At 38.6% G+C, this 20,435-nt stretch overlaps 4 protein-coding genes across 4 annotated transcripts in view; 1 reads left to right on the top strand and 3 right to left on the bottom strand.

The window, feature by feature from the left end:
* Positions 1-112: 112 nt before the first annotated feature.
* On the bottom strand, positions 113-3,542 carry LOC101290745 (G-type lectin S-receptor-like serine/threonine-protein kinase At1g11410-like). Its single transcript, XM_004295346.1, has 7 exons — positions 2,651-3,542; positions 2,232-2,576; positions 1,686-1,822; positions 1,302-1,512; positions 908-1,145; positions 562-712; positions 113-409 (listed from the first exon to the last, which is right to left on the bottom strand). Exons 1-7 carry the CDS (start codon positions 3,540-3,542, stop codon positions 113-115), a joined length of 2,271 nt encoding a protein of 756 aa, XP_004295394.1.
* Positions 3,543-4,889: 1,347 nt separating this feature from the next.
* LOC101315220 (G-type lectin S-receptor-like serine/threonine-protein kinase At1g11410-like) lies at positions 4,890-8,213 on the bottom strand. Its single transcript, XM_004295345.1, has 7 exons — positions 6,911-8,213; positions 6,627-6,755; positions 6,379-6,515; positions 5,986-6,196; positions 5,602-5,839; positions 5,332-5,482; positions 4,890-5,186 (listed from the first exon to the last, which is right to left on the bottom strand). Exons 1-7 carry the CDS (start codon positions 8,211-8,213, stop codon positions 4,890-4,892), a joined length of 2,466 nt encoding a protein of 821 aa, XP_004295393.1.
* A 949-nt stretch (positions 8,214-9,162) lies between these two features.
* On the bottom strand, positions 9,163-12,366 carry LOC101314930 (G-type lectin S-receptor-like serine/threonine-protein kinase At1g11410-like). Its single transcript, XM_004295344.1, has 7 exons — positions 11,079-12,366; positions 10,869-11,006; positions 10,483-10,685; positions 10,169-10,379; positions 9,821-10,058; positions 9,548-9,695; positions 9,163-9,459 (listed from the first exon to the last, which is right to left on the bottom strand). Exons 1-7 carry the CDS (start codon positions 12,364-12,366, stop codon positions 9,163-9,165), a joined length of 2,523 nt encoding a protein of 840 aa, XP_004295392.1.
* A 3,770-nt stretch (positions 12,367-16,136) lies between these two features.
* LOC101314641 (G-type lectin S-receptor-like serine/threonine-protein kinase RKS1-like) overlaps positions 16,137-20,435 on the top strand; it is a 12,934-nt gene continuing 8,635 nt past the window's right edge. The window contains exons 1-7 of the mRNA XM_004295343.1: positions 16,137-17,436; positions 17,559-17,693; positions 17,930-18,072; positions 18,195-18,405; positions 18,502-18,739; positions 18,825-18,975; positions 19,061-19,320. Of these exons, the coding sequence (XP_004295391.1) occupies positions 16,137-17,436; positions 17,559-17,693; positions 17,930-18,072; positions 18,195-18,405; positions 18,502-18,739; positions 18,825-18,975; positions 19,061-19,320 (2,438 nt within the window). The remainder of the gene's footprint in view (positions 17,437-17,558; positions 17,694-17,929; positions 18,073-18,194; positions 18,406-18,501; positions 18,740-18,824; positions 18,976-19,060; positions 19,321-20,435) is intronic.

The raw sequence follows: 20,435 nt of genomic DNA, 5'->3' as shown, positions 1-20,435 counted from the left end.
TAGAGACATTCATAAGTTTGAAAATATACAAAGAATAAAAAGTTAGTTGATTGAAGTATAGCAGACTTATTGGAAGGAAAGAAAGATTGAGAATGATGTGTGTCCTGTGGTTTTAGCGGGCTTCAAGCATGGTTTTTGTTACATTATTTATTGAAGGTCCTCTTATTGATGCTTCTTCTGAGTTTGGATTGCTGGATTGTAATATGAATGCAGGTTTCTTAGGAGAAGTGAGAGGTGCTTCTTTGCCCAGCATGTAAACTACTTCCGACATTGTTGGCCGATCTGTTGTAGACTCTTGCACGAATAGTAGCCCAATGTGGATGCATCTTGAAACCTCATGAGCAGGATACAAACTCAAAGATGGATCAACTATTCCCAATGCTTGTCCCTCTCTCCACATATCCCAAATCTGATGCAATCAAAACACCATTTTAGACCAAACATTTTCAAGCTGGTAAGTCATTAATTGCATATACTATATAATTATAGTATTATACATAATGTATGTGTGTGTATACATATATATGCAGTAAAGGTTCATAGTGTTTATAATTTGCATACTTCTCCAATTAAATTGAGGGAGGGGCTGTTAAGATTGTAGTCAGTGTTCCTCTTGCCACTGATGATTTCTAGCAATAAGATACCAAAGCTAAAAACATCAGATTTGGTTGAACATCGCCCTTCCATTGCATATTCAGGTGACATGTAGCCACTGCAGTAACAAAATATGAGATAAGCTATTGATCATATTGCATATTGTTTCATATTGCATATTCAGGTGACATGTAGCCACTGCAGTAACAAAACATGAGATAAGCTATTGATCATATTGAATATTGTTTCATTTGAAATCATTATATGCTTTTAGTTCAGATCTTAGATATTCTGTTAAGTGTGAAAAACTTACTACGTTCCAATAACTCTGTTTGTATTTGCTTGGAGTTGGTCTTCCCCAATCATTTTAGCGAGTCCAAAATCTGAGATCTTTGGGTTCATTGTGGAATCTAATAAGACATTGCTGGCTTTGATGTCCCTGTGGACAATCTTCAATCTCGAGTCTTGATGGAGATATAGGACCCCACGAGCAATTCCATTTATAATGTCAAAACGTTTTTTCCAGTCTATTGACAAGCTTCTACTTCTATCTGACAAAAATAAAACATGAAACCTTTATTAAGAGAATTAATACAGAGTTAGGAAAGCACATGTAATTTCTTCTCTTATTTGGTTTTGCTTCAATTTAGTTAAAGCTTTCAAATGTGAGATGAGATAAATCAGTACTTCTAATTTAAGACACATACCAAATATGAAAAAGTCTAAGCTCTTGTTTGGCAAGTATTCATAAATCAACATCTTTTCTTCTGAATTGAAGCAACAACCAAGAAGCCTGACCAGGTTCCTGTGCTGAAGTTTTGCTATCAGCTTTACCTCAGTTTTAAACTGTTCTAAACCTTGTCCGGAGTTCTTTGATAATCTTTTCACAGCAATCTCCTCTCCATTAGCTAGTAGGCCCTGTGAAGTTCATCCTTTAGTTTAATTAATAATTGAAATAGTAAGGGAATGGCAATATAATATATCACTTTATCCTTGCTGAACATTTGTATACTTATATAAATCAGTGATTCAAATGACCAACAATAAGTTTTGTTCATTTCCGAGTGATTAAAGTTTACCGGGATCTATACCTTATACACTGGGCCAAATCCTCCTTCACCTAGCTTGTTAGCAATGGAGAAATTGTCAGTGGCAGCAAGTATGCTCTTTAGGTTAAAATATTCCAGGTCTTTGTGAGCTATACTTCCATATTGCTTCATTAGAGAGCCTGCAGAGCAAAAGAGAAGTATCAACACTTTGAGTTGCTGATTCACACAGTATTAAGTTATAGTCTAATAAATAAATATTGTGAGTAATCATCAAGAAGAAGTTTCCTTACCTTTTGTCGTCCTCCTTAAACACCAAAATCCAAAAAAGATCAAGAATATCATAGCGAGGGGTGGGATTACCAAAATCAACCACATCCCCTTTTTTGCAAGGAACCTCTTTGACTTGTTTGTGTACTTGGCTAAACAGTGGGAAAACAAGAACACTAAATCTCACATATTGTTCATAAGAACTAAGACATGCAATGATTGACCATTATGGCTTTTCTTTGGAATTATGAATTTGATTTGATGCGTTTGGATTTGGAGAGCTGAATCCAAGTAAAAGAAATTCCTTAGAAGACACATTACCTGACACTATTGCATCAGCACGAATGTAGAGATCTTGTCCTTGTCCTTGAGCAAACTGAGTAGTATCCATTAAATCTCCATACCATGTCATGCATCCGCTTCCCCCATTTCTCACATCTGCACTGGCATACGCCAAGCACGAGCAGTTATTCAAACACTTCTGCTCACATGCTTCCATAGTCAAATTGATGTCCAAATTGATTGTGGAAGAATCTGGAACCTTCACGTTTTGTATTTTTACAAACCTCTCTCCGTTCCTACACATGGATGGAGCGCCCTGCAGCCTCTTGCACCCACCTGATCCTTCTCTTAATCTCCATTCTTCTGGGGAGTTGGGTTCATATCCTGGAAAGCATTCACATTTGACCCAGTTAGCAGTGTATGCTTTACAAACACCGAATGGACCACACGTTCCATACTGTCACATACATCCGTTGGTGACCAAAGTGTGACCCATCCTTGTTGCTGTCCCTTCCATGCTAGCAATTGGAGTGATCCGGATCCGTCAATTTCTATTATTGAGATAACTGAAGGTTCAAGAACAACAAATTTTGTAGTAATCTCATCTTTGTTGTTCACTAATACAATATCAAACGAAATATTCTTGCTTAGCCTGTTTACATTAGGGAATCCATTCCAGTGAAGCCCATCCCAGTGACCAGACCGCCGCCACTTGGCCCGATTTTTGTACAAGATTATCTGAGGAGACCCGCTTGGTTCTGTCTTTATCGAGCAATTACCAGTTCCTGGGTCATTTTTTGATTTCCAGGATGTAATAAATATGTTCTTACCTTGTTGGAACCCAATTTTCATGTTCGCAAGAAGAATATGTGTAGGATGATCAGAGCTCTGCCATAAGACACCACTCTGGTTGTGGACTTGCTGATTAACCAAAACAAGATTACCTGAATCCTGGAGCTGCACCATAGTACTATTGCTACTCATTGGTATGACAGAAACATTTGTTGACCACAGAGGAAGGCTTTGACTGGTATTATAATGTAATATGAGATTTCCTTCAGTGCTAATTGTGAGGATTCCTGAGGTATCATTAACAGGATGGTCTCTGTTAGCTACCCAAAGAACTTTGTTTTGTGAGAACCTGTACCAAATACCGACATAGCGGTTGCTTGATGTGCCTGGACTAAAGAATCCGAGCACAAATGCCTCGTTTTTAGAGATGAGAAAGTCACCATCTTTGATGAATTGGTTAAAAGTGATGGTCATGCTCAAAGAATTGCAAGACTGGAGAGACAGAAGAGGAAGAAGAAGTTGAAGCAACGCATTCAGCAGGCCTTTTGTAAAATACATGATTGCATACCATCAGACTGAGAAAGGATGTAGTTCCTGAATTTATAATTCATCACTCTATCTTCTTGTTTTGTTTGCTTCTTTATCCATATTCTATTTGTGGCTGCTAGATTATAACAGTGTAATTGCCAAAGTTGAAACTATACAAGACAGTACGTGAAATACTTATAACATTTGGACCGGATTCACCATTTTCCCTCTAGAAATGTTTGACATGATGAAATTTAGAACTATAAGAATGTCCTGATGTGATATTGGTCATAACAGGAGAGCTACGGTATGCTACTGGCCATTGGCAGAAGATTCAAGCTTTCATGAAGTTAACACCATAGTTGACCATACTCCATTCCACTTCTACATAAGCAGCTCTGCACTACACCATTTAAATACTTTGTTGAATATATCGTATCTAAGTCCATATTACTTGCATCACATTTTATTATTTTAGCATAGGTATCAAGCTTTTGTAGCAGCCAGTGAGCTGGATGCTACAAACATATCAGGGCCAAGATTTTTGTATTAATTTCTCATATCAATACACCATTTCTGCATAAGTTTTCATGACTTGACCAATTCTGAGTCATGCTATTTGAATTGAACAGCTAGGTGAATTTCACTCAAGCCAACTGTTGTTTTATTTTATTTTTTATTATAGGTTTGCATCTTGGTCTTCAAAGCATCTTGACAAGACACGCCGGAGCATTCAATTTGCTTGGAACAAGAATCCTTCTCGATTTTCAGTAAATATACAGAGATGTTGTTCAGGTATTTTGCTATTCTGTATGCACTAGTGAATGAAATACCATTCGGGTCTCAGTAATCTACGAAGAATGAACCAGTAATTGAACAATGTAGTGTGCAGTGCTTATATGTAATAGAGACAGAAGTTCAGTTTTGAAATGTGACATTACCATTTGAGTAGAAATAGTCAAAGAAAATGTGAATATCTATAGAAACTTGGAACCCAACAAGCTTCGATGACTATCTGTTAAGAAGCCTTTATAGAAGAACCCAACAATCATTTTTAGAAGAAGCCTCAACTTTTGAAACTGAATGCAGCCTTTTTTGGTCGTTGAAGACTGGTTCATTCCCCAGCATGAATAAGTATGTTGGGAGGGGGAGTGAGGGAGCCACCACCCCACCAGACATTGATATGTCCAAGTAGTAATGATTCAACATAAAAAATAAGGCAGAGGAAAAACTCCATTCTGTACTTCTACTAAATTCAGATGATTGTCCTATCTGTTGATTGAATCAAAGAAAGTTTATGAAGTTTGATAACATATAACATTACGGTAGACATACTTGAAGAAAAATATTATTGAGTATGGTGTATGTCCTGCGGCTTTAGCGGGCATCAAGCATGGTTATTGTTACATTATTTAGAGAAAGTCCTCTTCCTGGTGCTTCTTCTGAGTTTGGATTGCTGGATTGTAATATGAATGCAGGTTTCTTAGGAGAAGTGAGAGGTGTTTCTTTGCCCAGCATGTAAACTACTTCCGACATTGTTGGCCGATCTGTTGTAGACTCTTGCATGCATAGTAGCCCAATGTGGATGCATCTTGAAACCTCATGAGCAGGATACAAACTCAAAGATGGATCAACTATTCCCAATGCTTGTCCCTCTCTCCACATATCCCAGATCTGATGCAATCAAAACACCATTTTAGACCAAACAATTTCAAGCTGGTAAGTCATTAATTGCATATACTATTATAATTATATATAATGTATGTGTGTGTATACTTATATATGCAGTAGTGGTTCACAGTGTTTATAATTTGCTTACTTTTCCAATCAAATTGCGGGAGGGGCTGTCAAGATTGTGGTCAGTGTTCCTCTTGCCACTGATGATCTCTAGCAGTAAGACACCAAAGCTAAAAACATCAGATTTTGTTGAATATCGCCCTTCCATTGCATATTCAGGTGACATGTAGCCACTGCAGTAACAAAACATGAGATAGGCTATTGAGCAATACTCCGTATAATTTCAAATGAAATCACTATATGCTTTTAGTTCAGGGGTTCCTATATACTATGTCAACTGTTAACTACTTACTACGTTCCAATCACTCTGTTTGTATTTGCTTGGAGCTGGTCTTCCCCAAGCATTTTAGCAAGTCCAAAATCTGAGATCTTTGGATTCATTGTTGAATCCAGTAAGACATTGCTAGCTTTTATGTCCCTGTGGACAATCTTTAATCTGGAGTCTTGATGGAGATATAGGACCCCACGAGCAATTCCATTTATAATTTCAAAACGGTCTTTCCAGTCTATAGACAAGCTTCTACTTCTATCTGACAAAAAAGAAAAAAACATGAAACCTTCAATCAGATAAAGGAAAGCAGATGTAATTTCTTTCCTTATTTGTTATGCCTTACTACAGTTAAAGCTTTCAAATGTCAGATGAAATAAACTAGTACTTCTTCAGATTGAGGCATACCAAATATGAAAAAGTCTAAGCTCTTGTTTGGCAAGTATTCATAAATCAACATCTTCTCTTCTGTATTGATGCAACAACCAAGAAGCCTAACCAGGTTCCTGTGCTGAAGTTTCGCTATCAGCTTAAGCTCAGTTTTAAACTGTTCTAAACCTTGTCCGGAGTTCTTCGATAGTCTTTTCACAGCAATCTCCTCTCCATTAGCTAGTAGGCCCTGTGAGTTTCATCCTGCCTTTAGTTTAATAATTGAAATAATAATGGAAAACGGCAATATATATACCACTTTGTCCCCGCCGAACTTTTGTCTACTTGTATATACTTAAAATAGTGATGCAAATGGCCAACCAAATTAGTTCTGTTCATTTCCGAGTGATTAAAGTTTACTGAAATCTATACCTTATAAACTGGGCCAAATCCTCCTTCCCCTAGCTTGTTAGCAGTGGAGAAATTGTCAGTGGCAACAAGTATGCTCTTTAAATCAAAATATTCCAAGTCTTTGTGAGTTCTACTTCCATCTTGCTTCGTTAGAGAGCCTGCAGAGCAAAAGTGAAGTAGCAGCATTTTGAGTTGCTGATCTACACACTATTAACTTATACTCTAATAATTTATCATTGTTAGTAATCATCAAGAAGAAGTTTCCTTACCTTTTGTCTTCCTCCTTAAGCACCAAACTCCATAAAGGATCAAGAATACCATAGAAATGGGTGGGAATACCAAAATCAACCACATCCCCTTTTTGGCAAGGAACCTCTTTGACTTCTTTGTGTACTTGGCTAAACAGTAGGAAAACAAGAACACTAAATCTCACATATTGTACATTCATAAGAACTTAAAGATATACAATGAGAGATCATTATGGCTTTTCTTTGGAATTACGGATTTGGAGAGCCAAATCCAAGTGAAAGAAATTCTGTAGAAAACGGATTACCTGACACTATAGCATCAGCGCGAATGTACACATCTTGTCCTTGTCCTTGAGCAAACTGAGTAGTATCCATTAAATCTCCATACCATGTAATGCATCCGCTGCCCCCATTTCTCACATCTGCACTGGCATACGCCAAGCATGAGCAGTTATTCAAACACTTCTGCTCACATGCTTCCAAAGTCCAATTGATATCCAATTTGATTGTGGAAATATCTGGAACCTTCACATTTTGTATCTTTACAAAGCCCTCTCCATTCCTACACATGGATGGCGCTCCCTGCTGCCTCTTGCACCCACTAGACCATTCTCTTAATTTCCAATTCTCTGGGGAGCTGGGTTCATATCCAGGAAAGCACACACATTTCTCCCAGTTAACCGTGTATGCATTACAAACACCAAACGGACCACACGTTCCATACTTGTCACAAACATCCGTTGGTGTGGACACAATTGTGACCCACCCTTTCTGTCCCTGCCATGCTAGCTGTTGAAGTGATCCAGATCCATCAATTACTATAACTGAGAAAACTGATGGGTCAAGAACAACCCACTTTGTAGTAACCTCATCTTTGTTGTTCACAAACACTATGTCAAACTCATTAGTGTTGCTTTGCCTATTCATATTAGGTAATCCACTCCAGTGAAGCCCATTCCATGGCCCTGCCCGCCACAGCTTAGTCCTATTCTTATACAAGAATATCTGAGGGGACCCATTTGGTTCTGTCCTTAAAGAGCAAATCCCAGTTCCAGGGTCATTTTTCGAGTTCCAAGATGTGAGGAATATGTTCTTACCATGGTCCAGCCCAATCTTCATGTTTGCAAGAAGAACATGTGTAGGATGATCAAAGCTTTGCCATAAGACTCCACTCTTGTTGTTGACTAGCTCATTAACCAAAACAAGATTTCCTGAATCCAGGAGCTGCACCATATTACTATTTCTACTTGCTGGTGTGACAGAAACATTCGTTGACCATAGAGGAAGGCCTTGAGTGCTGTTATGAAGTAGTACAAGATTTCCATCAGTACTAATTGTGAGGATACCTGAGGTATCATTGACTGGATTGTCTCTGTTAGCTACCCACACAACCATTTCTTTTGAGAACTTATACCAAATACCAACATAGCGGTTGCTTGATGTGCCGGGACTGAAGAATCCAAGCACAAACGTCTGGTTTTCAGAGACAAGGAAGTCACCATCTTTGACGGATTTGCTTGAAATGATAGTTGTTTCCAAAGATTTGCACAGCCGAAGAAGAAGAAGAAGCTGAATCAATGTATTCAGAAAGTCTTTTGCAAAATGCATAATTGCATATCATAAGTTTGCGGAAGGACTTGGTTACTGAATTTAAGATTCATCACCCTTGTTTTTGGTTTATATAGAAGTAATAGTTTATTACTGGCTGCTTACTTAAAAAATCAGAGGAGGGCATATTGTATGTTATTGATCATTTTCAGAAGATCAAAGTTTTGCTGAGAGCGACACCATAGTTGACATTAACACTTCTGTGCAGAGACATCCCTCAATTCCAGTTCTTAGAGAAAATCTGCACCAGTTAAACAATTCTTCAGTAAGTATATGTTATAAAAGTCAATGATTGAATGAGTAGAATTCCTTACATTTCGTATTAAATTACCCTATTCATGTACTGCTATATAATTTTCTATAGTACTGACTGGAACCCATTACAAGGGAGCTGGATGCTAGAAACTACGAAGGCCAAGATACAAATTTCAGCATGCCAATTTGCTACTCAGCTTTGCACATGTATTCATGAGTTAAAAAAAAAAGAGTTACTCTATTTAAACTGCACTGTTAGGTGATTTTTACTCAACTTAGGTTATTTAAATTTTTAATTAGTTATTTATTATAATTTTTACTGTTTATATTTCTTTCTAAAAACTGATTTATTGCATCAAGTACTGTGTAATTTAGTCTAGCCATGTGATGTTTATTTGTTATTATAGGTCTGCATTTTGGTCTTTAAAGCAGAGGAGGCACTCTGGACCTATTCAATTGGTGCGGGTCATGAAACAAACTCATTTCTAAATATATTGTTGAAAAGGTAATCTGCTATACTCTATTTCTGACTGAACTATAAATGATTAATTTTGTGTGAAGCCCTTATCTAATAAAGATAGGAAGATCAGCTGGAATTATAATGAGCTCCTATGACAAATATTCATGTACAAATAATTCTATTTGAGTAAGTTGAAACATTAATGTCAAAATTAATTTATAGAATCCTGGAAACTCAACGAGCTTCTATAACTGTAACTGTTACATCATTTACAGAAGAAGCTCCTCTAGATGTTGAAGAATCGGGAGCATTATTCTTAAAACTAAATGCTGCCTTTTTCGGACGTTGTAGAGTAGTTTCATTCCCCAGCATGAATACCACCTCCAACATTGTTGGTCGATCTATTGCATTTTCTTGCACACATAAAAGCCCAATTTGGATGCATCTCATAGCTTCATGAGTAGGATATGACTGACCCAATGATGAATCAACTATGTCCAAGCCTTTTCCTTCTATCCACAAGTCCCATATCTGAAATGGTTTTGAGAGTAATATTTAGATTGACAATTTACAGGGCAAGTTTGTCATCTGAAATCTATGAACATATCTGTGTACTTACTTGTCCAACCAAATTCAGGGAGGAGTCTTCGAATTGGAAATTGTTCTTCTTGCCACAAATAATCTCCAGTGCTAACACTCCAAAGCTAAACACATCAGATTTTGTTGAGTACAGTCCATCCATAGCATACTCGGGTGACATGTAACCACTGCAATGAGCCAATGACACAACATTGATATGTAAATACTGTGACTATCCATTTCATTTGTACATCATGTATCTATGTTTATGGTTAGGAATCGAGGGAATTGTGAAAGATAGAGAGAGATTTACTATGTGCCAACGACTCTGTTTGTATTTGCTTCGATTTGGTCATCTCCAAACATTCTTGCCATGCCAAAGTCTGATATTTTTGGGTTCAGTGAAGAATCCAATAGCACATTGCTTGCTTTCAGATCCCTATGGATTATTTTCAGTCTTGAATCTTGATGAAGATATAGGACTCCCCGAGCAATCCCAATAATAATTTGAAATCGCTTTCTCCAATCCAACAATGACCTTTTGTTTTTATCTAAACCAGAACAGAAAACCTTTGTGTCAGACAATGATGAAAGTGCATTTGATATCTGATGATTGTATGTGTTATGTGAAAGTATATAGCAGGCTTCAGAGATTGCATACCAAAAATGAACAAGTCCAAGCTTCGGTTTGGCATGTATTCATAAATTAGCATTCGCTCTTCTTTATCTATGCAGCAACCAAAAAGCCTCACAAGATTTCTATGTTGTAGTTTTGCTATAAGCCTTACTTCATTCTTGAATTCTTCTACACCTTGTCCTGAATTTCTTGATAATCTTTTGACAGCTATCTCCTGTCCATCAGGTAGATTTCCCTGAAATCACAGTCCAGTCTCAAAATGTTATGAAAATTTCTGATCATTGTAATTTTTGAACTTATCACTGGACTAATGTATCAAAATGTTTCAGGGAACGTACCTTATAGACTATGCCAAAGCCACCATGTCCAAGCATGTTAGCAGAAGAGAACTCCTTTGTGGCTTCAACTATGGTGCTTAGATCAAAAACCGGTAAATCTGCCTTTCCTCTTTGTTCATCAACATTTTTTTCATTTGACAAGTCTTCACGGCTTCTTGAACCAGAAGCAATATCATGCAGCAATTTTGGCTGTCCTCTTCTCCCTGTTTCACTCATAACATTTTTGCAATTTTAGGAAGTAACAAACAGTTTCCTCTAGGAAATGGTTTACAACAATGACAGTGCTGGCATAAGTAGTTGACATGCACATCATATTGAAACTTGAGCCGATAGAAATCTGTAAAATGAATTTACAAGATGGGTAAAAGGGCAAAATCTTTTCATACCTTTATTTCTCCTTCTCTTAAACCAACATAAAACAGCAATGATGAGAAATGAGGTAACAGAAATTGACAGTGCCAATATAATGGCTAGTTTCTTATTGTTGGCAGAGGACTCTCCTCCTGACTTATTTGTATACTGAGCTGAAAAAAAAAAAAAAAAAACTTAGTAATAGTTTAACTAGTATTTTTCTCAAGCCTCAGTAAAAAGAGTACCTGAAACTATTGCATCAGCTCTTACATACAAAGCCTCTCCTCCTTCTGTAAACTGCTTAGTATCCATGAGATCTCCGTACCATGTCATGCATCCACTCCCACCATTCCTCACATCTGCAACCCCATACGCCAAGCACGAGCAGTTACTTAAACACTCCTTCTCACACGCTTCCAAACTCCAACTTGTTTCTAATTTGATTGCAGAAGTATCTGGAACCTTCACATTATCCATCTTCACAAACCCTTCGCCATTTCTACACATTGATATTGACCCCTCCTGCCTCTTGCACCCACCTGATCCGTCTCTTATATCCCAATCTTGAGGTGAGTTGGGTTCATATCCTGGAAAACATGTACAATTGAACCCACTAACAGTGTAGGGATTACAATTCCCAAATGGACCACACTTCCCATAGCTGTCACAAGCATCCATTGGTGCTGACCAAACTGGAACCCAGCCGTGCTGCTTTCCCTGCCATACTAGCTGTTGTATCTGTCCAGACCCATCTACCACTATTACAGAGTAAATTGAAGGGTCAAGAACTTTCCATCTCACAGAAACCTCGTTCTGATTGTTGATAAAACTAATGTTGAACACATTGTTCCGGGTCATTCCTGGTATGCCACCCCACTGAATCCCATTCCATTGACCCGACCGCCACCACTTTGCCTCATTTTTGTACAAGATCAACTGAGGAGACCCATTTGGTTCCATCCTCAATGAACAATTTCCAGTCCCCGGGTCATTGTTTGAGTTCCAAGAAGTTATAAACCGATTGATGCCTTTTTTCCTGTCGAACCCAAGTTTCATACTTGCCAGAAGAATATGTGTAGGATGATCCGAGCTTTGCCACAAAACGTTCTGATTTCCTTGTTGGACCAAAACAAAGTTTCCTGAATCCAGTAGCTGTGCTGCTATAGTGTTGTTACTTGATGATGAGACAGAAACACTAGTTGACCACAGACGCAGGCCTAGACTGTTATTTCGAAGTAGCACTAGATTTCCATCAGAACCAACTGTGAGAACTCCTGTGGTGTCATTGACAGGGTTGTCTCTGTTAGCCACCCAAACAACCAAGTCTGGTGAGAACTTGTACCATATACCAACGTACCAGTTGCTAGAAGTGCCGGGGCTAAAGAAACCAAGCACAAAGGTATCATTTTTCGAGACCAGAAACTCGCCATCTTTGATGGTTTGGTTGAAACTGATGGTGTCTAAAGAAGTGGAGATCTGGAGAAGAAGGAGCTGAAGCAATAATGCATTCAGCAGGCCTTTTGGAGAATCCATAACTGCAAGAACAGATCATATGGTTGTTGAAAGGAGCTCTGTTTTGCTTGAGAGTGAGGCTAATCACATTCATTATTTGTTAATTGAAAAATCAACTCGGGACCACCACAAGGTCCAAATGGGAGAAAATATTGTCACAGAAATATCATGCTTTAGTATGCAATAGTGCACCCTCACCCTTTAAGACTTTGAACATCTAGTGACATGATAGTCTCCAAGTCCAAAACATATGCAAAAGTTTTAGTCTTTGCCACTACGTCTCGTATACCTATCAATGTCACAAAGCTTGGGAATTGAGGAAAGAAAATGAATGCATTTCTAGAAAGACTAGAGATCATCAAACTTGGAACGTTGTCGTTCGAATTTCCAAAGAAAACTGAGATCATGGTAGCTGTCGTCAATCTTTGGAGCTGCTGTGCTTTTACAGCTTGAAATCCACTTAGGAAATTTCTCATGAAATTAGACGCTTTCAACCAGACGTGTGGTAGTTAGTCACTTTAACTTATCTTATTTAAAGGTTAACCTTGCATTATCATACATATTTCTCAGTAGTGGCCTGGGTCTTAGAAAAATCCAATCTTTGGACAAACAAGTCACAGAAAGTCAAGACGGTAGGTTTCTCCCTTTCACACTTAATAGCTGAGGCTAATCATGAACCATTTTAACCAATATATATTATTGTGCTCTTTGATTATCTATTTGATTATTGCAGGAAGGATTTATTTGCTGTATAATTTTGGCTCTAGGATTCGTTCAAAGATTGGTCCACTGTTCCTGGCTAGCCATCAAAGAAGAAGAAATGGTTTGTGGTTGAGAGGATAGAGGTAAACGTTGACAAACCAACAGATTGAGACTTTTCAGTTGGTGGTGATTGTGAAAGAGGAAGACTTGGTGCAAAAGCCAAGTCCATGAGAAGAACAGTCAGGGTGCGTGAGTTATCACATGCATGCATTCATTTGGCTTCTTTAACATTCAAAGTTATTTTTTTTTTTTTTTTCTTTGGAGCATCAATTCAGAGAAACTAAACTAGTTTTTAAAAGAGTAACCATAAGTCTTAAGAAAAGAAAAAGAAATTATTATGCAGTATTAGACAGATCAGAAGAGGATGTCCGCAAACCCGTAAAAGTGCGGACGTCCCTGCTTTTGCAGCGATCAAGCGCCGACGACGGCCCTTCTCTTCCCGGGACGGACACTAGACCTTGATCGTGAGCTTCCTCTTGCCGGCGGACTCGCCGAATACCAGTTTGCAGCCGAGATTGATGTTGTCTGAAGTTTTGGGTGGAGGTTGCTGCCCAGACCTTCAACTCCGATCTCCATGACCTTCATCTTCATGTTAAACAGGTCCGGGATGCCTCTGGTGTCCGTCTGGCAAGAGAAGGGACGTCGTCGGCGCTTAATCGCTGCAAGAGCAGGGACGTCCGCATTTTTACGGGTTTGCGAACGTCTGTCTGTGATCCCGGCTGTGTGCAATATGATGTGTTTTATACCGTTATCACAGTTTCGATCTTCTATTCATCTAGAATACGAATGCTAAACATTATTGAGGTTATTCTTGAGGTAACCACAGAAGAAAGATATTCATGGTGAATTAGATGATTTCATTCATCCCAATTTTGGGGTCAATATAACTTTACAAGACGAGTCCTAATTGAAAAAGATATCCTAATAGGAAAAGATATCTACAGAATTCTATCACATTTACAAGTAATTAATCATATATACACAAAAAAGAACTCCATAATTCAATAACCACAAGTACCTAGCTAGTTTTCTATTGATTGATGCTGTTTGTGATTGTGTTTTGTGCTGTTGATCAACCTATATACATCATGAGTCAAAAATGTAGCTTCTTCATGTAATATTAATTAGCCTTTTGCTTTTGGGAAATTCCCTGAAGACTTGGTCTATTTTTAGAGTCAAAGTCTACAATTCTTATAACTCTATGAATTTAATCAATTTACCTTCAGCTCCAAAATGAGAGAACCTTCATATGAACTATATCAAAATCCCCTTGATTACCATGAATACAAAAATTCCTTAATAATATCTGGCCAAAGATGTTGAAGTGTTAATAAACCAAGTTTTAATTAATAATTGAACCATGTTCTTGATTATCTTAAGTTCCCAATAATTGCTGCCAAGTAAAAAAAGTTAACAAGTATCAATCATAGTCGTCAAGACTCCCATTTGCAGACCTACACATGTTTTCTGATACCATTATTATTACGGTTTTTATTTAAAGATTAAATTCAGTTTGCCCCTCGTACTTTAAGTCAATAATTAGTTTGGTCCCATATCTTTTTTTTAATAACGTTGGTCCTTGAAGTTCTATTTCACGTCAGTTTAGTCTAATTTTTGAATTGCCCTCCTTACCATGATGTCATGCACTGAGTTGTCCGCGACACAAGAGCCTAGTTTCTGACTTAAAAGGGCAAAATAGTCATTGTATCATATATTGCCCTCATCAATATAACGAACTCTCCACTCTCTGTTGGTCGGAGTCCCATACCCCGTCTCGAGCTGCGACGGAGCTCAGCGCTCCCTTCCGTCATCCGGCCGTCTCTCAGCGTCCCATCAGTGGCCAGGGCTTCTTCTCGCCATCCCCGATGTCTTTGTTGTGTCAGATTTCATGTAGGAGCGCTGCTAAAAGAGAATCGGAGGAGAGAAGGTGACTGCCTCTCCGATCGGATATCCGATTCCGATCACGGCGGCGAGCGTGACTGGTGTGGATAGCTTAGTCTCGCCATCCCCATTCTATATGTGGTCTCGATTTCTTTAGAGGAGCCTCCATGACTGAGAATCGATTAATTGAAGTTTAAGCAGTTTTTCGGCGAATTTATGTGTTTTCTGGCCACCGTCGAAGGCAATTGAGGTATGAACCTTGATATTCTCTTCAAGCTCTACCTCTGTATATAATTGGAATTGAGTTTGGTGATGTTTGGGAGAATTTGGGTTTTAGGCAGAGGAGGACCGCCGTGAGTGACGTTCACGGCGGCGGTGGGGGTTGAAGGAATTGGTTTCCGGCTTTGTTAGTATATATACTAAATTTGTATGAGATAGTCAGTTTTGATTTTGGGATGAGATTGAAGAAGTTGGAGTTCTGGGATTTTGGTAGTGTTCAATTATTGTGCAGGGTGGTTTAATTAAGAATAGAGGAGTTGAGATTTTCTGGGTTTGATTGAGCTTGACAATAGCATTGGAACAGAGTTAAGTTATTATGTTGCTTAAATTCCAGAAACGGAGGGAGTTGAAGGATTGATGATGAACTGTATGTTGTTCTTTTCATTTTGGTATATGATAAAATGACTATTTTGCCTTTTTAAGTCAGAAACTGGGCCCTTATGTCGCGGACAACTCAGCACATGACGTTATAGTAAGGAGGACAATTCAAAAATTGGACTAAACTGATGTGAAATAAAACTTCAAGGATCAATGTTATTAAAAAAAATGATATGGGACTAAACTGATGATTGATCTAAAGTACGAGGGGGCAAACTCAATTTAATATTTTATTTAATATAGAAAAATGTCCCGCTTATTTTGTGGTTTTTCAGGATCTGAAAATTAACAAGTATTTAAAAAGCAAATTATTTTCTTGATTTAGCAGCATTAATCTGTTAATCACCAGCAGGGCATCAAGACTTGGACAGGAGTTGAGCCCAGAATGACTGCTATTAGACGAGTCATTGTTCGGGAAACTTCAAAGTAGAAGTCCAGAAGATCAATGTAAAGCGATTTTATCTCATTACTCACCAGCTCCAATTATGAAAATGAGGAAAAATATGCCATTGGTTCATTACTACACATTTGAGAGTGCAGAGAAAATGTTTTTGAAAGCTTTGCTTCTCTCCCTCCTCTTTCAGTTCTGCAGTTCCAGGGACACCATTAGAGGGAATGAAGACCAATTGAGGGATGTTGATGGAGACTATTTAGTGTCCAGAGAAAGGAAGTTTGAGTTGGGTTTCTTCGGCCCTGGAAATTCTAGCAACCGGTACGTTGGAATTTGGTATTCTGAGACTAGATTATCTCAAAAAATAGTGGTGTGGGTTGCAAACAGGAACAACCCCATTAATGATAGCTCTGGTGTGCTCACAATCAACAGGTATGGAGAATTTGTCCTTTATGCTCATAACATGAAGAGCACGCTTTGGTTTACTAATGTGACGCGGTCGGTCAAGAATGTTAACACTAGCACTTTATCAGCACAGCTTTTGGATACAGGAAATTTTGTTGTGTTCCAGGATGATAATAATGATATATTTATATGGCAGAGTTTTGATCATCCTACAGATACTCTACTTCCAGGTATGAAACTTGGGGTGAATTGGAAAACTGGGCTAGAATGGGTTTTAACATCTTGGAAGTCACATGATGACCCTGCAGCTGGGGAATATACACATAGGCTCTATCAAAATCAGACTTCTTTCCCCCAATTTTTTACATATAAAGGTTTGAGTAAGTATTGGCGAAGCGCTCCAGGGCCCGCTGCTAGTTTGGTCATTAATCAAGAGGAAACTTATTATTTCATGAATAAAATCAATGGAATTGCGAGAACAACTTTGAATGGTTCTGAGTTACAGTTCCTTTTATGGAGTGATGGAGACCGTCAATGGAAGCAAAGCTATGCTGAACCGAAATTACAGTGTGACTGGTACGGACATTGTGGTGCCAACAGCAAATGTTACCTTGACAATATCAGTCTGTTTGAGTGTGACTGTCTACCCGGTTTTGAACCAAAATCTATCAATGAGTGGAACCAGAATGATGGGTCAGATGGATGTGTGAGTAAACGAAAGGAAGTTTCTAAGTGTGGGAATGGAGATGGGTTTGTGCAGGTGACAAGCGTTAAATTTCCAGACACATCAATAGCAGCTCGACTGGAAGCACGTATAAGTAATGAAGTGTGTAGGCAGGAGTGCTTGGCAAATTGTTCTTGCAAAGCATATATGAGCCTTGAAAATGAAGAGGGTGTTGTTGATTGTTGGACATGGTATGATGATTTGATGGATATTATAGTGTACACAGAGGCTGGACGAGATCTATATGTTCGTGTGGATCAAATGGAATTAGGTAATGTACTACTTAGCTTGCAGTGGAAGCAAACTCAACTAATATCACAAAGTTGTTATTATCACATTGCCTACTTTGTTTTTCATGCTTTTCTAACCCTTTGTTAACCTCTATATATGTAGCTGAGAGTGCTGGAAAATCCAAAGGTTTCTTTAAAAGGAGTATGCTTGCCATTTCTATAGTCTGTGCTCTGCTAGCATTGGCACTGATCATTATGTGTGCCTGTTGGTGGTGTAAGAAAAGAAGGAACACAACAGGTAAAATTTTCTCTTATATACTCTAATTGGTTTTCTTCTTTAGTTTGCATGAGCTGAAAATCCTGTGCTGTCTGTTAGTCATGTACATGTGCTGTCTGTTAGTCATGTACATGAAAGAACTTCAACAACCTCAAATGCATCTAAAAAACTACACTACTAAAGTTGTTATGTAATGCATGTCAGAACAGTGAGGAACAAATATCGGTGTATATAATAATTGTTGTTTCTGTTGGCAGAAATTGTGGAGGCAGATGAACTTGAGGAAACTAAGAGGCACCCCGAATTGCAATTTTTCGATTTGAACACACTAATGGCAGCCACAGATAACTTCTCTCCTGTTAATGAACTCGGCCAAGGTGGTTTTGGCTCTGTTTATAAGGTGACCCCAATTTTCCTAAGCACCAAAAATTCCTTTTCTCTTGGTTGTGTTGTACTACATAACTACTCTTGTTTAACTAATCAACAATTAAGTGAAAGTTTTATACTAATCTTAAACTTCAGGGTCAGTTACCAAACGAGCAGAAGGTTGCTGTGAAAAGGTTGTCTAAAACATCAGGACAAGGTACTGAAGAATTCAAAAACGAAGTTGCACTTATAGCAAGACTTCAACATCGCAATCTTGTAAAACTCTTGGGCTGTTGTATAAAGGGGGAAGAACGGATGTTAGTTCTAGAATACATGCCGAACAAAAGCTTGGACTCATTTCTCTTTGGTATGTCTTAATATTTGCCATTTTTATTATACTGAATAACATATTGAGCTTCACAAATATGTACCATAGTCACTCAAAGCCGAATATTTGACGCAGATCACACAAGACGGTCCTTCTTGGATTGGGAAAAGCGCTTTGAAATCATCAACGGGATTGCTCGTGGGATCCTGTATCTTCACCAAGACTCAAGATTGAGGATTATCCATAGAGATCTAAAGACTAGCAATGTTCTTTTAGATGCTGAAATGAACCCAAAAATTTCTGATTTTGGCATGGCAAGAATATTTGACGGGGACCAAGTTCAGGATAAAACCAATCGAGTTGTTGGAACATAGTAAGATTGCCATATATGTTGTCACGTTTCATATTCACTTTACTATATATGTTTGGCTGTAACATGTCATTTTGTTCATATGCAGTGGCTACATGTCACCAGAGTATGCAGTGTTTGGCAGATTTTCTACTAAATCGGATGTTTTTAGTTTTGGGATCGTTTTGTTAGAGGTTGTGAGTGGTAAACGAAACAATAGTTTTTCTCAAGAGGATCCTTCCATGAACTTGATCAGACATGTAAGTTGCACATATTCTGTTATGAATTTACCTAGAGTATTTGCTCATCCATTTCTCAAATCACAATTACATGTTTCAACTACAGGTTTGGAACCTGTGGAGAGAAGACAGAGTCTTAGAAATTGTGGATTCAATTCTCGAGTCGTATAATTCTGATGAGGTCATGAGATGCATTCAAGTTGCGCTCTTGTGCGTGCAAGAAGAATCAGAGGACCGGCCAGCCATGTCTACCATTGTTTTCATGTTGAGCGGCGAAACATCTCCTGCATCTCCTAACCAGCCTGCATATGTCTTCAGAAAAAACTCCATAACTGATGCTGATCCATCAGTTGTACCAACACCATTGTATTCTATGAACGACTTGACAATAACTGCTGAGGCAGCTCGATAATGATACAGCTCTTTTTGTTTAATTCGTCATTAAATTCACGGCCTTGCTAGGCATGTCACTATAAAATCATCATTAGTTGACGATTAGTATTGCAAAGAATTGAAGATCATCTTTTGCAGATACACCCTTGGGGAAGATCAACATGTTATCCCTAGAGTAACTTTTATCCGTTGAGCGACGGCCCTTTCACTCGGCACCGTCAGATTACTAAGGCCTACTTTCATCCCTGCTCGACGGGTGGGTCTTGCGGTTAAGCTCCACTACAAAAAAGAATTCAATTAGCCACCAGAAATCGCCACGGCTCGGATTTGCCGTCGCCATTGATCCTAAATTTGCGACGGCGCAGCGACGGTAAACACACCGTCGCTAAATCAATATCAGTTTGCGACGGCAACATCTTGCCGTGGCAAAATAACACAAAATTTGCGACGGCGAACTGGCACCGTCGCGTCCGTTTTTATCAACGGCGACGACAGGTGAGTGCCGTGGCAAGAAACCGTTTTTATTTCTGATTTGATGCTACGGTTGCTTTTGCCGTCGCCTATGGCCTTTCAGCGCCAATTATCCCGCCTTCTATTTTGACGAAAAAAGCCCAATTTTCTGAAACTAAAACCACTCTCTCCTCTTCAGACCCATTTATCCTCTCTCTCTTTAGACATTCCCTCATCCCAGAAAACCTAATTCAAATCTTCAAACTGATTTTTGCCCATCTTTCGTTCCTCTTCCTATTTCTCTACTCTCAATGTCTAATTCGTCTACTTCCTCAAAGAACAGAACTCTCAGTCAAAGAAAAGAAGTTTGAGTCAGCCCTCTTGGTTTCGTCTCCTCCCGCTCAGACCCTCACGATTACAACTAATCGAAGAAACTGGGTTCGATTCTGATAAGGTAAACCACTCTCTCCTTTGATTATGTTTATTTTAGTGAATTCGAGTTGGGTTTTTGGTTGAATTGAGTTTAGGAACTGGGTTTTGGGTTGTCTTCTTGGGTTTTTGTTTTAGTTATGCACCTGCTAAAAGAATGTAAACAAGCCAATGAGGGCATATTGGAAACTTGCGCCGGGGGGGGGGGG

The sequence above is a fragment of the Fragaria vesca genome, linkage group LG3 (genome assembly GCF_000184155.1).
Source record: "Fragaria vesca subsp. vesca linkage group LG3, FraVesHawaii_1.0, whole genome shotgun sequence".
Classification (NCBI taxonomy): Eukaryota; Viridiplantae; Streptophyta; class Magnoliopsida; order Rosales; family Rosaceae; genus Fragaria; species Fragaria vesca.
Note: the sequence above shows the minus strand (reverse complement) of the source record. Positions and strands in the feature narration are given on the sequence as shown.